Source organism: Chrysochloris asiatica, unplaced genomic scaffold (genome assembly GCF_000296735.1).
Source record: "Chrysochloris asiatica unplaced genomic scaffold, ChrAsi1.0 scaffold00076, whole genome shotgun sequence".
NCBI lineage: Eukaryota > Metazoa > Chordata > Mammalia > Afrosoricida > Chrysochloridae > Chrysochloris > Chrysochloris asiatica.
In genome coordinates, this window is record NW_006408594.1 from 2,299,794 (window position 1) to 2,315,898 (window position 16,105).

The 16,105-nt window shown below is 42.4% G+C and overlaps 1 protein-coding gene across 1 annotated transcript in view; it reads right to left on the reverse strand.

Annotated features, from left to right (window-relative positions):
* Positions 1 to 12,959: 12,959 nt before the first annotated feature.
* LOC102826897 overlaps positions 12,960 to 16,105 on the reverse strand; it is a 96,738-nt gene continuing 93,592 nt past the window's right edge. Inside the window, exons 11-12 of the mRNA XM_006865264.1 lie at positions 13,416 to 13,562; positions 12,960 to 13,256 (exon numbers count right to left, since the gene is read on the reverse strand). Coding sequence (XP_006865326.1) covers positions 12,960 to 13,256; positions 13,416 to 13,562 — 444 coding nt within the window. The remainder of the gene's footprint in view (positions 13,257 to 13,415; positions 13,563 to 16,105) is intronic.

Below are 16,105 nucleotides of genomic sequence, written 5' to 3' on the forward strand. Positions count from 1 at the left end.
CAATTTGATTTCTTTGTATTCCATCCGGTGAGGTCCATGTGTATAGTCACCTTTAAAGTTGTTTAGAAAAGGTATTTACAATGAAGTCATTAGTCTTGCAAAATTCTATCATGCGATCCCCAGCATCATTTCTAACACCAAGGCCATATTTTCAAACTACTGATCCTTCCTTTTGCTTCCTACCTTTGCATTTCAATCACCAGTAGTTATCAATAAATACATCTTGATTGCATGTTTGATCAATATCAGACTGAAGAAGTTGATTGTTGTTGTTAGGTGCCATCAAGTCGGTACTGATTCATAGCAACGCTATGCACAACAGAACGAAACACTGCCCGGTCCTGGCCCAACCTCACAATTGTTGCCACGCTTGAGCCCGATGATGCTACCACTTTGCCAATCCATCTCACTGGTGTTCTTCCTCTCTTTCTCTGACCCTCAACCTTACCTAACATAATATCCTTCTCCAGAGACTGGTCCCTCCTGACAATATGTCTGAAGTATGAGAGACAAAGTTTGACCATCCCAACGTCCAAGGAGCACTCTGACTGCACTTCTTCCAACACAAATCTGTTCATTCTTTTTTAAAAATTTTTATTGTGAATTATGTGAATTTACATGAGAGAACATCAGTTTTACATTCATCCTATCGTATTTTGTTTCATTGCAATGATTATAATTCCCTCCATGCTTCATCAAATAACCAAAGGACATACCCCACAGGCCCTCCACCCCCAGCTGTCAGCACACAGTCCCTCTCCCTCCCTAAGTCCAGTGTCCCCAGCTGCTCCATCAGTCCACATCATCACCTCTGTCTCCATGCCTGGCGTCACTGCCTCTTTGGGTAGGGTCATGCCCTCCGCACTTCCCACTTGATGGTCCCAGGGACCTCCGAGACTCCTGGGCTGCAAAATCAATCACTCTCCTCCTTTTGTCAAAAAACATCTACCTCTACATTTCCAACTCTCATAATCAGTCCTGATGGCAATTATTCACTATTGTACCACAAGAGTCTTATCCCCATTTCCTTTCGTCAGCCGGTCCCAACAGGTTGGAAATCATTCAATAGAGGCTCTACCTACCCCTGTCCCATCTGGAACTAGGTTCCCTCTTGAAAGCGTGTAATCCAGTCACTTCTTGCCTTTATAGCACGCCCCCCCCACCCCGGGTAGCCAATGTCTAAGTTGCCCATCCCTGTTAACCCTGTGTATTGAAGGATGGGAGTGATCCTTGCTGTAAAGATTTGTTACCTTTTTTGAGCTACTACGTCCATTGTTGTTGTTGTTAAGTGCCGTTCAGTCGGTTCCGACCCATAGCGACCCTGTACAGGGTTTCCGAGGCTGTAAATCTTTGCGGGAGCAGAAAGTCTCATCTTTCTCCCACGGAGCGGCTGGTAGTTTCGAACTGCTGTCCTTAATGTTTGCAGCCCGATTCGTAACCACTACGCTACCAGAGCTCCTTACTACGTCCATAAGTATACGTAAAGTTCATCAAATTGTAGCAGGTTACTCTTTTTTTTTCTCTTCCCTCTGCTTTCTTCTTCTAGTCAAGTTCTGATATCAGCTGGACACTTAACTCTCTGCTCCAGTTGTCCATGGCCACGTCACTGCCCCTGAGCCCAGGAGCCCCGGGTCATGTTGTAACTGCTGACCATCCGGGTCTCCGCCCATGTTCACAGGAGTCTATTGAATGTGGTCAGACTTAGATCCCAACTTCATTGCTGTTTTTTCCCCCTCTTCCCCTTATCGGTGACCATCGTGGTCACCAGCCAGACCACATTCCTGCTCCTGTATTCCTCTTGAGACTTAGTCTTGTAAGGGAGTTTATTTTGAGGGGATCTGACCCCTTTCCTCTGGACAATATGTCCAAAGTAGGAGAGACGAAGCTTAGCCATCCTGGCCTCCAAGGAGCACTCTGGCTGCACTTCTTCCAAAACAGATCTATTGGTTCTTTTGGCAGTCCATGGCACTTTCAGTATTCTCCTCCAACACCACAACTCAAAGGCATCAATTCTTCTACGATCTTCCTTATTCACTGTCCAGCTTTCGCATATGAGGCTATTGAAAACACAATGGCCTGGGTCAGGCGCACCCTAGTCCTCAAGCTGACCACATATAGAAGGCTAATTTTTATGTTGATATTTTTGTATGGCCCGCAAATGATGTCATAAATTTGGACAGAAGAAAGGTTCCCCACCCCTGTCCTGGTGTCGTGGTGTGGTACTGTGGGTTAATGCGCTGGACTGCAAAATCAGTTTGAACAGCAAGGTTGACTGTTCAAGCTCACCAGCCACTCGTCGGAAACTCTATACAGGGTTGCTATGAGTAGGAATTGACTCGACAGCACTTAACAACAACAACAATGACCCTGTCATAGAGCATGAGACGCTAAAGCAAATGGAAGAAACAAGCAAATAAAAGAGTTGAACAGAACATTCCAAAGGGCAGCTCGAGAAGACAAAGTCAAATATTATAATGAAATGTGCAGAGATCTGGAGATAGAAAACCAAAGGGAAGAACATGTTCAGCGTTTCCCAAGCTGAAAGAGCTGAAATAAAAATTCAAGCCTTGACTTGCAATATTGAAAGATTCTATGGACAAAGTATTGAATGATACAGGAAGTGTTGAAAGAAGATGGAAGGAATACATAGAGCAACTGTACCAAAAAAAAATTGGTTGACTTTCAATCATTTCAAGACATAGCACATGACAAGAACCTATGGTATTGAAGAAAGCAGTCCAAGCTGTACTGAAGGCATTGGTGAAAAACAAATTAATATGTTTCAACAAATTAATACAGCACTGGAGGTATTCACTCATCGATGTAAAGAAAATTGTAAGACCCTAGCTATCTGGCCAACCAAGTTGAAAAAAACTCTGGAAAAAAACTTTTAGCATTTTATTTTAGCATTTTTCTACCTCTATATTTTTTCCTGTTTAAATGACTAGTAAATTCTTTGAAAAACTTTTCAACATCTATGCATGGTTTTCCTTCTTTAATCTGCTGTGTAGTGGATTACGTTGGTCCATTTCCTGATATAGAAATACACTTGCATTTTAAACATAAACCTTACTTAGTCATAGTTTCCCAGTCTCCCTGGTTACTCTGTCTCAGAGGTCTACAGAATTAGTCCCACTGAGTCACCGTTTCTCAATTGCACAGTTGTACAATAAGCCTGCATTCAGAAGCTCTTTATTTGCAAAACGAAAAGTCCACTTCAAAGACAGAAGTGGGTTTGTCTCCAAGAACGGAAAAGACCCTGTGAGGTTGGGGAACGTGGATTAAGTACAGTTTTCTCTTCATGCTCCTAGATGCCCTCTCCCAGGGGCAGGTCTGATGGCGCTCCTCACGGGTTACATCTTAATAAAAGGAGGAATATTTACTTGATTCTGAGTAAAGGGGTGCAGGCTTCTTGGAAATGGAGTGCTACCCCCTGTTTCCTTTGTGGTCGTCTGCTCTTGGTGCTATTTTTATGGGATGACTGGTTGGTGGTTTGGCCTTTAAGGCTCCTTCACTAGATCCTTCCTCTTGGCAACTAGTTGATTTTCTCGAAGCCGGTATTATTTTTCTCTGCCAAGGTCTCAGCTTCAGTTTTCTTTCTCCCTGTCTCCAGCCTGTCCTTTTTGGGCCAAAGGAGAAGGAGGAGGGCTCAGGATATCCCTAGTCTGTCCCCATCATGATACTACTTTTGTTGGGCTAGAGATATGTCTCTCTCTGTCTACTGATCCCTGCCTAATAGGGGAGGACACAGGACACAGTCAGGGTAGGAAAGGTCCAGGGCTCAGGGGTCCTAACCTGTCCCTGACAAGTGCACATTATTCTCTTAATACATTGTTGATTCTGCTTGCCAATATTTTATTTAGAATTTTTGTGTTTACATTATAAATAAAATTGATTTAGGAGATTTATATTTGATTTTAGGAGGTGGTATTGCTGTTAAGTACCACCAAGTCAGGTCTGACTCATAGTGACCCTGTATAGGGTTTGCAAAGAGCAGCTAGTGGGTTTGAACTGCCAACCTTGTGGTTCACAGTCCAGTGCCAATCCTACAGTGCCACACTGGGAATCCAGGTAAATGAGTCCCTAATTAGGGGTTTTGTATGTTTTGCCATCCTGCTAAGCTTAAAATTGAGAGAAGGATTTTAATGGGATTTTAGTTATGTATGCTTTTACCCTTTTCAATCATTGTTACCAATCATTACTGCCCTGTGTACGTGCTCCTCCAGGACATGCAGCTGAAGGCCATAGTAGTAAACTGTTGACTAAAATTCAGAAGAAAGAGACAAGTTGGGAGGAGGAAAGTCTGAGGAGAGAAAGCATCTGGCACCCAGGTGTTGTCTTTAACTTTGCTCTTTGTTTGAAGAGAAAGAGGGAGTTACTCCCAGAGTGTCCGAGCCCTTGAACTGGTGGAGTGCAGATTGCACTCCTGAAAGGGAGGAGGCATTAAGCTCCAAGAAAGGAATGTGATAAAAATAAATGGATTAGTTACCCATTTGACCTAGCCTTAATAATCAGAACTTGACTAGAGGAAGATAAAAAACACACAAAAAAACCAAACAACTTTTCATAAAGGAAAGGAGGATAAATTGATACAATTTGATGAACTTGACCTATACTCATGGAGATAGTAGCTCAAAATACCATCAGAGAGGGAAGGAGTCTTCACATCAAGTATCAATGCTATCCCCTCTGTACACAGGGTAGATAAGGATGGGCAACTTAGACACTGGCTACATAAAATGAGGGGGCGATAAAGGCACAACTGACTGGCTTACAAGGTTTCAAGAAGGAGTTCCGTTTAAGAGTGTGTGTGGGAAGATAGAGTTCTCACTGAATAGATTTCATCTTGTCTAGGTAAAAAGAAATGGGGATAAGATTCTTAGGATTCAATAGTGAGTAATTGTTCTCATGACTAATTGTGACTATCACAATTGTAAAGGTAGAAGTTTTGTAACAAAAACGGGTGAGTAGTTAATCTTACAGTCCAGAAACAGAGGACCCTAGGACCATCAAGGGAGAAGCTCACAAGCAGAATGTGGGACCCTATCCAGAGAAGCAGGGACACCAGAGAGCAACAACAGAGACGCAGGCAGAGATGGGGGCATGGAGACGGGGAGCAGCTGAGAACTCTAGATTCATGGAAAAAGAGGGACTGAGAGTTGGTGGCCAGGAGACAGACTTGCAGAATGAGCCCTTTGGTGATGTAAATTATTATATATGCCTGAGTGTTTTGAAAAAAAAAAAAGAAGAGCTAAAATGAATAGAGAGACATACTGTTAACTGATGGTACATGGAGGGGATTATAATCATTGTAACCAACGTATATGATTTGTTGAATGTAAAACTGGTGATTTGCCCTGTAAACTTTCACTCAATTCACAATAAAAACTTAAAAAAACAAAAACAAATGGGTTAATATCCAGGAGGGTACAAAAACTCCAACCATTTGAGGGAAGCGACTGCAGTCTTTCCGAGTCCTGGTGTGGCGCTGTGGGCTAATGCGTCAGACTGCAAAGTCAGTGGTTCAAGCTCACCAGCTGCTCATTGGAAACCCTTTACAGGGTCACTATGGGTCGGAATGGACTAGATAGCACTTAACAACAACAATAACTGCAGTCCTTCAGAGTAGGAGTCTCGTTGTCTTCCAGATCTGTCAGTAAAAGGTGTGCTGATTCTCACCTGCAGAGGCTGATGGTAGTCAGACAAAAGGACCCATCACAGAGGCAGGAAGAGGGGCCAAGAAGAAGAGCCAGGAATAGAGCCTATCTTTTGGACCTGGAATCCCTGCACTGAGAACCTCCCAAATCCAGAGACAAAGAGTCGTAGCATTGGAGGTGGCAGCAAGCGTGAGGGAGAGATACCAGTAGCAGAACCAGGAGACCAGCTTGAGACAGTGATGTCCGAAGTCTCCCTGGTTATAGAGCACGAGGCTACCATGAATGTGCTGACCCAAACAGTGAAAGCTGAATACTTTCAAGCCAGAGGCTTACTGGTCAGTGGGCTGCCTCCAGGCACTTACTGGCAGAGCTAACAGCCTTGTAACATTTGACTGAGCAGGCCAGAGGGCAGGCCCGAGTGGGAGCTGTGGGCCAAATGAAGAGATGAGAGAGCATTGAAAAAGGGAAACTTCGCCTACATATTTCCTGATCTTTTGGTTGTAGTTGTAGTGTTTTGGTTCTGATCCTAAGTTATAACTTATTACTTCCCTAACAAAACCCACAGGAGTCCTGGTGTGGTGCTGTGGGTTAATGGGCTTGAATGCAAAGTCGGTTTGAACCACAAGGTTGGCAGTTCAAGCTCACTAGATGCTCCCGGGAAACCTTATACAGGGTTGCTATGAGTCAGAACTGACTCCACGGCACTTAACAACATAACAACCTTTCCTAACTGTTCTGAACTTGGTCCTCGGGTAAATGCTGCTCTCTCGAGTTCAGATGGTTGACCATTCTATGGTATGTGTTGTTTTCTTCGAGTCATTTTTTATCATTTCTATTTTTCAAGAAATTATTAATTTCCCAGAGGTTTTAAACGTTGGTACCATATATTTAAGGAGCTCTGGTGGCGTAGTGGTTATGAAATCAGGCTGCGAACCTTAAGGTCAGCAGTTTGAAACTACCAGCTGTTCGTGGGAGAAAGATGAGGCTTTCTGTTCCTGTAAAGATTTACAGCCTCGGAAACCCTGTCCAGGGTCGCTATGGGTTGGAATCGACTAGACAGCACTTAACAACAACAACACCATATATTTGCATGTATTATTATTCTCTTATAAATTTTTCAGTCTTTCCTGTTTTGAAGACCGGGTAGTGCAGTGGATTAAACTGAAAAGTTGGCTGTTGAAGCCCACCAGCTGCTCTGCAGGAGAAAGACGAGGCGACCTGCTTTCATAAAGATGTGCAGTGTTGGCAACGCTCTGTGTCCTCCGAGATCATGAAGAGTTAGAGTTGATTTGACAGCCGTGGGTGTGTTGAGTTTTATTTCTCTGTATCGGGATGATCTCTCCATCTCATACCTTATTGTGTAGATGGTTCCTATCTTTATTTCTCTTTGTCAGATTCTGGATTTATCTAGTTTGTTTACCAATGAACATTGCTTTGTATTGATTTATTTTGGATTTATTTTCTTACACCATTGTTTGTTTTCACCAAATTTCAACTTTAGTATTCATTAAGTTTTATATCTCTGTTTTCTGTTTTCACTGGCTTTTCAAATCTCCTAAAATGAACAGTTGCAATAGTTTTCTTTCTTATGTATGATGAAAACACCGACTCATTTTTCTCTAAGTATAGATTTTGCTGTGTCCCCTAGATTTTGATTTGTGGTTATATCAGTTAGGCCCCATGTGACCACAGCTAGCACATACATATTGAACAGTAACGTATTTCTAGGTAGTGTTGTAGTGAACCCCCACCCCAACACACACACACAAAACTACAAGTCTGCTTAACGTAAAAACCAAGAGTTTATTACAGCCCATGAGCATTTTATAAAATGAGTGAACGCATCAAGAAACTCTGGAGAGCTGTTCATTTGCAAAGGCTTTATAAAGCAAGCAGAAGAGTACAGTTAAAATGATCATGATTGGTTGACATTTTCAAAGCTGGGGCGTGATGGTGGTAGCAGTTAGAGGTTAGAACAGGATTTTTCAAAAGTATTTGGCTTTGTAAGAACCCAGGCACAGGGTAGAAAAAAAAAATTTTTTTTTTTTTTTTGAGGGGAGGCAGAAGTGAAAGGGATATTTTCTTAGAATTTGCAGACCACTAAAGTCACATGTTTAACATCGTATTGAAACCTTGCTCATGCTGAATAATCTGTTAACATCAGTTACTTCTAAACACAAATTTAAATAAGCAGAACAGGGGTGGGGGAAATGACATTTTTCTGTAGAAGTTGTTTGTATCTTAGTGTGAAATTTTGTAGAGGTTCCAGGCTGCATTGGGTAACAAAAGGGTGTCATTTAAGACAAGTCTTGTTTTGGCACTGCAGGATAATGCGCTGGACCTCAAGGTCAGTTTGAGTTGCAAGGTCAGTGGTTCAAACCCACTAGCGAGCCGCTCCTTAGAAACCTTATTCAGGGTCGCTATGAATCAGAACCGACTCTATAGCACTTAACAATAACAATAAGATAAGCTTAGACCTTAGCCAGAAGTATTGATTTTAAAATGTGCTTCCTCAGTAAATGTGGTTTTAGTGACTTAATGTTGTCACCAAAAACTCAGACTCATCATCCTTATTTTAAGTCCTCATGCTCATTTTCTTGTGCTGCAAGATGCTGCAAGATGCTATGTGTCTCTCACAGGCAAGAAAACCAAGGGAGAAACCATGCTATTAAATTGTATTTGCCTGAAGTATATATGCATTTTTACTCACAAAGCTCCCTTAGCAGACATTTGATTGGTCAGATCTGTGTCCCACGGCCAATCCTAGGTTCAAGGAAGCAAAACAATATCTGGCAATGGTCAGTGATTACATTACCATTATAGACTTAGACCAATCATGATTCACCTCCTAGACTTCAAATAGTGCTACTCTGAACAAAATTGAATTCCTCATAGTTTTCCCTTCATGTAGTTGCCTGCTATGTTGTTTGGTACATACAAGTTCATTAGTCTTAGTCTTCAGTTGTTTCTTTTATAATGCCTTCTTTTAGCCTGGTTAATGTCTTAGATTCCATCTTGTCTAATATTTCCTTTTAGAATTTTAATTTTCCTGGTATTTCTTTTTTAAAACTGTGCATTGAGTGATAGTTTACATGGGAGAACATCGATTTTACACTCATCCTATCATATTTCGTTTCATTGCAATGATTACAATACCCTCCATGCATCATCATTCAACAGTATTTGCTTCTATTCCCTCTGTGTTTTTTTTTTTAAATGTACACAAAAACATCCAGGAATATACAATCATTTAAACAACCAAAGGGCACATTCTGCAAGCCTGCCTCCTGGCTGCCAGCACACAGCCTGTCTTTTTCCATGAGTCTAGAGTCCTCTACTGCTCCCTCCCTCCATGTCCTCATCTCTGCCTCCATCTCTGGTGTTGCTGCTTCTCTGGTTAGGATTCCACATTCCGCTTGTGCTCTTCTCCCTTGATGGTCCTAGGGTCCTCTGTTCCTGGAATGTAAAATTAAGTACTCCCCCCTCTTTGTTATAAAACTTCTACCTTTACAGTTGTGACAATCGCAATTAGTCATGATAACAATTACTATTGAATCATAAGAATCTTATCCACCTCTCTTTTCACCAGACCCGTCTAGACAAGATGGAAACTATTCAGTGGGGATTCTACCTTCCTCAGCACACTCTGAAATTAAACTCCTCTTGAAAAAGCTTGTAAGCCAGTCACTTTGTGCCTTTATTGCACACCCCCTGCCTCATTTTAGGTAGCCAGTGTCTAAGATGCCTGTCCCTATCAACCTTGAGTACAGAGGGGATAGGATTGGTCTTTGATGTGAAGACTCCTTCCTTCTCAGTTGGTATTTTGAACTATTACATCCGTAAGTATAGGTCAAGTTCATCAAATTGAAGCAATTTACATTTGTTTCCGTTATCAAATTTTTTTTTATCTCCCTCTATTCTGATCATCAAGACATTGAAGCTAGGTCAAATGGGTTTGTTGTTGTTCTGTGCTGTGGAGTCGGTTCCGACTCATAGTGACCCTCTACAGGGTTTCCGAGGCTGTAAATCTTTACAGGAGCAGAAAGCCTCATCTTTCTCCCAGGGAACAGCTGGTAGTTTTGAACTTCTGACCGTGAGATTAGCAGCCTGATTCGTAACCACTATGCTACCAGAGCTCTTTAGGTCAAATGGGTACCGTCTGCAAATTTAGGTGTTCTCGTGCATCTCCCCTCCCTTCATATCAGCTGGATGCATCACTTTCAGCTCTAGTCCTCCATGGCTATGTCCTTGTCCATGGACTCAGGAGTTCCCAGGTCTCCCCAAACTTCAGACCAACCAGTCCTTCCTCTTCTCTCTCTTATCTCCAGGTCAACGGGAGTCTATGGAACATGGTTGAACTCGGCCCATATCTTCATTGCTGCCTTTCCCCGCCTTCCACTCACCAGTAGACCAATGTGGTCACCAGTCAGCTTACTTGACTACTCATTTGTTCCCTTTGTGTTTCAGTCTTGGAGGGGGATTTGTCCTGAAGGGGCTTGATTGATTGTATTGATAGCTCCACCTGGTATTTCTTTATCCATTCCTTAATTTCTAATCTTTGTTTCTTTTTTGAAAAGTTAAGCAAAAAAAAAAAATTTTTTTTTTTTTTAGCAGATTGTGTGGAAGTATGAATTATGCCTACATTTAGTGTGGCATTGGTTGTATGCTTTCTATCGTATTCTCTGTTCATTGTTCATTGTAGTATGTTTCTTATCCCCTTTTCTGTTTTTACATTTTGGTGGGAAGTCCAAGAAGGCAGGAGTGCTGGTGTGGGTGGTACACATTGCCACAGCAGAAATGTTATCTTTACCAGACCCGCTCTACACCATGGTTTGGGAGTTCTTCCTAGCTTTGAAACCTTCCCATACAGAAGCCATTCCTAGAGATTCAGTGAACCATGCAACATCTTTTTAGTAATCTTTTCTTTCTGTTTTAATTAGCCAGAGTTGGTGTTAGTTTCTTCAATTAAAACTCTAAAGAAAGATTGTTTCCCTTCTTTTTTAAAAGATCAATTCTATGGGGCATTTCTGCTCAATTGAGATCTACCTTATTCATTTAGATACAGACTGTGAGACGAGGCAGATGATACTTAGATCACAAAGTGATCCAATTATTCTAGACAAGACAGGAACTTCTCAAAAAAAAAATTTCACCCTCAATACTATAGAATATGAGTAAAAATCTCCTATATTAATTTTCATGAGGGACAATCTGATTGCTTCCTTAGAAGGTAGCCCAGGTTTATTAGTAGGCAAAAATAAAAACTATGCAGTCACTAATCAAAGAAGAGAAGAGAAATTTTCATGAAGGTGGAAAGATATATCTTGGGACTTAGGACAAGATTTAGCATTCATGAGGAGTGGGCAGGTAAGTCTGTAAAGCTTGCTCCTAAGAGTCAGCAGGTATGTGTATGTATGTGTATGATGTGTGTATGGTATGTGTGTGCTGCATGTATGTGGCATGTGTATGATATACATGGCCCTGAGCTGCTGCAGGGAAGGTTCCTAGGTCTTAGTGATATAGATGATAAGGATCAAAGGTGTAAATTCTCCACGTCTTTGCTTAAAACATCTGGATTGTAGGGCTGTTGAGAGAGAAGGGGAGAAATTAGGAAACATAGATTAGCAAGATCTATGTCAGGAAGAAAGGACAGAGAGGTGACAATGAAAACAGTAGAGTGAGAAAAGAGCTGAAGCAAGCAAGCTCTGGAGAGACAGAGAAAGATCAGAGTCTAAGAGAACACTGAGAGGAAGGAAGCTGGGAGTCCCTGCAGAGAGAAGAGAGCAAAAAGGCATTGTGAAAAAAGAGAAAGGTATGTGCAAGTGTGTGGGGTGTGTGTGTGTGTGTGTGTGCAGGGTGTGGGAGGGTAAGTCAAAAAGTATCGCAATAAAGTCATAGAAGGCTTTATTAAACAAGCATATCAAAATGTGAAGCTATTGTTTCTGGTCATATTCTCTGTCTAGGCCTAGTCACTTCTGAAGGTTGTTTTTCCATCTCTCTAAGCCTTCCCCCAAAGAAACCTGTGCCTTCAATTTGCACCACCTCAAAACAATAGTTTTACCATCCTGAGGAACTAAAGTCATGTTACTTTTAAACGTTCTTGGAGTTTGGGGAGCAAAAAGAAATCTGAAGAGGCAAAGTCAGGGCTGTAAGGTGGACAGGGTAAGGTTTCCCAGCAAAATTCTTAGAAGACAGCTGTTGCTAACCTTGAAGAGTAAGCAGGTGCATTCTAGTAATGGAGAAAAATTCCTCAGCGTAATTTCCCTGACATATTTCTCACCATCACAGTTTTCAGTTTTCTTAAAACTTCTTCATAACAAGCTGCCAAGATTGTCCTGTGTCCCTTAAGAGAATTTATTAAGATGATCTCTTTGGGATTCCAATAAACAGATGCTATAACCTTCTGATCTGACCTGTCTTGGATTTCACTGACCCAGCAAATCCCCTCAGAAGTCATTGTTTTGGGAGAGCATCTGTTTGGAAAGCACCTAACAAGACTAAGACAAGGGTGTTATTGAGAGAACTTGGCTACAACCATCCACTGAAGACAGAGACATGTTTAAACAAGTTTTGTTTGGAATAAACCCATACATATATGAGCTGTAATCCGGTAGCAGTGCTCTTTGACTCACCCTTGTATGTGTGGTGTGTGTCTGGTGTGAGTATCTGTGTAAGTGTGTGCATAGTGTTCAGATGGTGTGTGTGTATGTGTAGTGTGTGTTTGGTATTTATATATGGTGCACGTGTTTTGTATGTTGTCTGTATATGTGTGTGGTATGTATATGTGTGGTGTGTGTATAAATGAATGGTGCATGTGTCCTGTGTGTCTATATGTATGAATGTGTGGTTCACCTGTGGTATGTGCATGTATGTAGTATATGTGTGTGTGAGCAGTGGGGAGAGAGAACCAGGAAAGAAGAATGGGGGTTTGGTTGAAGCAGGGAAAGTCTGATGGGGGTGCAGGTGGGAAGGAGAGCCAGGTGAGGGCCTACAACGGGGATGGTTTCTCACCGCAAGGATCTTCTCAAGCTGCTGTTTTATCTTCTGACTTCTGGAAGTCACGTTCTTCCAGGGATTAAACTCCTCTCCTTGGTTGTCTACGAAGTTTTCCCAGCAACTAGCAAACTCTGAGGGGACAGAGGAGAAGCCATCAGGCTCTGGGGACATGCTCGGCAAATCCCCAGCCCACAGGGCCAGTACGTCTCTTCCCATATCTCAGGCCTTGCTTCCTCTCCAGAACGTGGGCTCCAAGGACACGGACAGGAGCTGGACCACCATCCTCCCAGCCTCCCCTGCTGGCCCTCAACAGGCAGCCATACCAGATTCCGTCATGGCGGCCACTTTGATATTGGATTTCTGCAGAAGCCGTAGCCCCTTTTTGTAGTCCCTCTCCCAGAAGTAGTACAGACGTGATGTAAAAATGGTCAGCTTTAGCTGGGGTTTGTGTTTCATGAACTCGACCAGGCTCTTGGCTCCACGGAGACATGGGCTCCAGGTGAGGTAGCAGGTAATGTTGTAGTTTTTATCTTCTTCCAGTTTCATAGAACATATCTCACTAATAAAGCGAGTTACTGCATAGTAAACTTTCTGGGGAGGGCCCTAGAGAGAGAGAGAAAAAGGTCAGAGGGCCAAACTTACAAGTTGGACTGAGAGTGGAGAAGGGGATGAGAAACTATGTCCAGGAACTGGCCTCGGACAGGGAGAGGAGCCCCCTTTCTTCACTGGCTCACTCATTCATTCAGTCAATATCCAAAGTACCCACAGTTCGGACCCCTGGCTTCCCGTGCCCACAGTCCCAAACACTTTCTGGTGCTCTCCTCTGGACACTTGTCCATCAGGTTGTCTGAAGATGGTTCCCATTGGGGACCGTAAGGGGCAGGTCAGGATGCGAGGTAATGGGCAGAGCTGGGGAGAGATCAATGTCAAGTAGCAGGACAGGAATGTATGGAGACGTAGCAGGTGGAGTTTAGTGCTGGGTCCTAGGTATACGCATGTGCTATGGGCTGTAAGTCCTGGTGTGGCAGTGTAGGATAAGCACTGGACTGCTAACTGAAAGGTTGGTGGTTCAAACCTACCAGCCACTCCTCAGAAACCCTACACAGGGTTATTATGAGTCAGAACCAACTCGACGGCATCTCACAACAATAACAACAAGGACTGTAAGTTAACTGGTGGTATAACCGGTTAAGTGGTTGGCTGCTAACAGAATCCATCGAGGGATGCCAGGGAGAAAAGTCCTATCAATCTGCTTCTGTGAGATTGCAGTCAAGAAAACCCTAGAGAGCAGTTCCATTCTGAAGCACACGGGGTCGCCATGAATGGGAATCAACTCAACAGCAATGGGGTTTGGTTTGATTTAAGCTTTGTGAGTCCCACTCATCTGTCAATTTGTTGTACTGTGGTGGCTGGTGTGTTACTGTGATGCTGGAAGGCATGCCACTGGTGTTTCAAATACCAGCAGGGTCATGCATGGTGGGCAGATTTCAGGAGCTTCCAGTCTAAGGACAGACTAGGAAGAAGGACTAGGCAGTCTTCTAAGAGATTAGCCACCGGAAACCTTATGGACAACAGCAGAACGTTGTCTGAAATAGGGCCGGAAGATGAGCCCCTCAGATGGGCAGGCCCTCAAATACAATGGGAGAAGAGCTACCTCCCCAAAGTAGTTGTTGTTGCAGTTGTTAAGTGCCATTGAGTTGGTTTTAACTCACTGTGTCCATGTATAGGATTTCCAAAAAGTGGCTGATGGGTTTGAACCAGAACTCCCCTTCAAAGTAGAGTCTACTTTAATGATGTGAATGAAACAAGGTTCTAGGGATTGTCAATGGTTGATGGAGCACAACTCAAAATGAGAACAAACAGCTACACATATCCATTAATAATCAGAACATGAAATTTATGAAGTATAGGGAAATAGGAAGTAAAAAATGAAATGGAACACATAAAGATCAATATCCTAGGCATTAGTGAGCTGAAATGGACTAGTGTTGGTCATTTTGAATCAGACAATCATATGGTTTACTCTGCCGGGAATGGCGTTTCATTCATTGTCCAAAAGAACATTTCAGGATCTATCTTGAAGTGCAGTGCTGTCTATGATTGAATAATATCTATACACCCGCAATGAAAACTAGATAATACAAACATGATTCAAATATGCACCAACCACCACAGCCAATGATGAAAACATTGAAGAATCCTGCTAACTTTTCAGTTTAAAGTTGATCAAACACGCAATCAAGATGCATTGATAATTACTGGTGATTGGAATGCAAAAGTTAGAAACAAAGGAGGAGAGCTCTGTAGTTAAAAAATAGGGTGTTGGTGATAGAAATGGCACTGGAGATCACATGATAGAAATTTGCAAGACCAATGACTTCTTCCCTGCAAATATCTCTTTTCAACATCATAAATAGTGACTATACATGTGCACCTTGACACATAGAATACACAGGAATCAAACTGACTACATCTGGGGGAAGAGATAATGGAGAAGCTCAATATCATCAGACTGGAGAAAGGTTCATTAACAACCTGTGATATGCAGATAACACAACCTTGATTACTGAAAGAGAAGAGGACTTGAAACACTCACTGATAAAGATCAAAGACTATAGATGACACCCCAACATAAAGAAAAAATTCAGTATAGATTACACTCCAACATAAAGAAAACAGAAATCCTCACAACGAGACCAATAAACAACATCATGATAAATGGAGAAAAGATTGAAGTTGTTAAAGATTTCATTTTACTTGGATCCACAATCAACACTCATGGAAGCAGCAGTCACTAGTTCAAATGACTTATTGCATTGTTCAAATCTACTTCAAAAGATCTCTTTGAAGAATTCAAGAGCACAGATGTCACTTTGAGGACTAAGCTCCATTCCATGGTATTTTCAATCACCTTGTATGCATATGAAAGCTGGACAGTGAATAAGAAAGAACAGAGAACTGATGCATTTGCATTTTGGTGTTTGCAAAGAACATTGAAAGTATCGTGGACTGCCATAGAACAAACAAAGCTGTCTTGGAAGAAATACAGCCAGAATGCTTCTTGGAAGGGAGGATGGCGAGACTTCATCTCAGGTACTTTTGACTTGTTATCAGGAAAAGGATATCATGCTTGCTTGGTAAAGTAGAGGGTCAGCGCAAAAGTGGAGGATCCTCAATGGGATGGACTGGCACCGTGGCTGCAGCAATGGGCTCAAGAAGAACAACTGTGAAGATGGTACAGGACTAGACAATGCTTTGTTCTGTTGTGCAATGAGTAGACGTTGACTCCATAGCACCTAACAACAACAACAGCACCAAGTGTGACCATCACCCATCTGTTAGCTTGTTGTACGGTGGTTGCTCACATGTTGCTATGATGCTGAAAGCTGTGCCACCTCTGGTAGCGTAGTGGTTACAAATCGGGCTGCGAACCGCAAGGTCAGCTGTCCCGC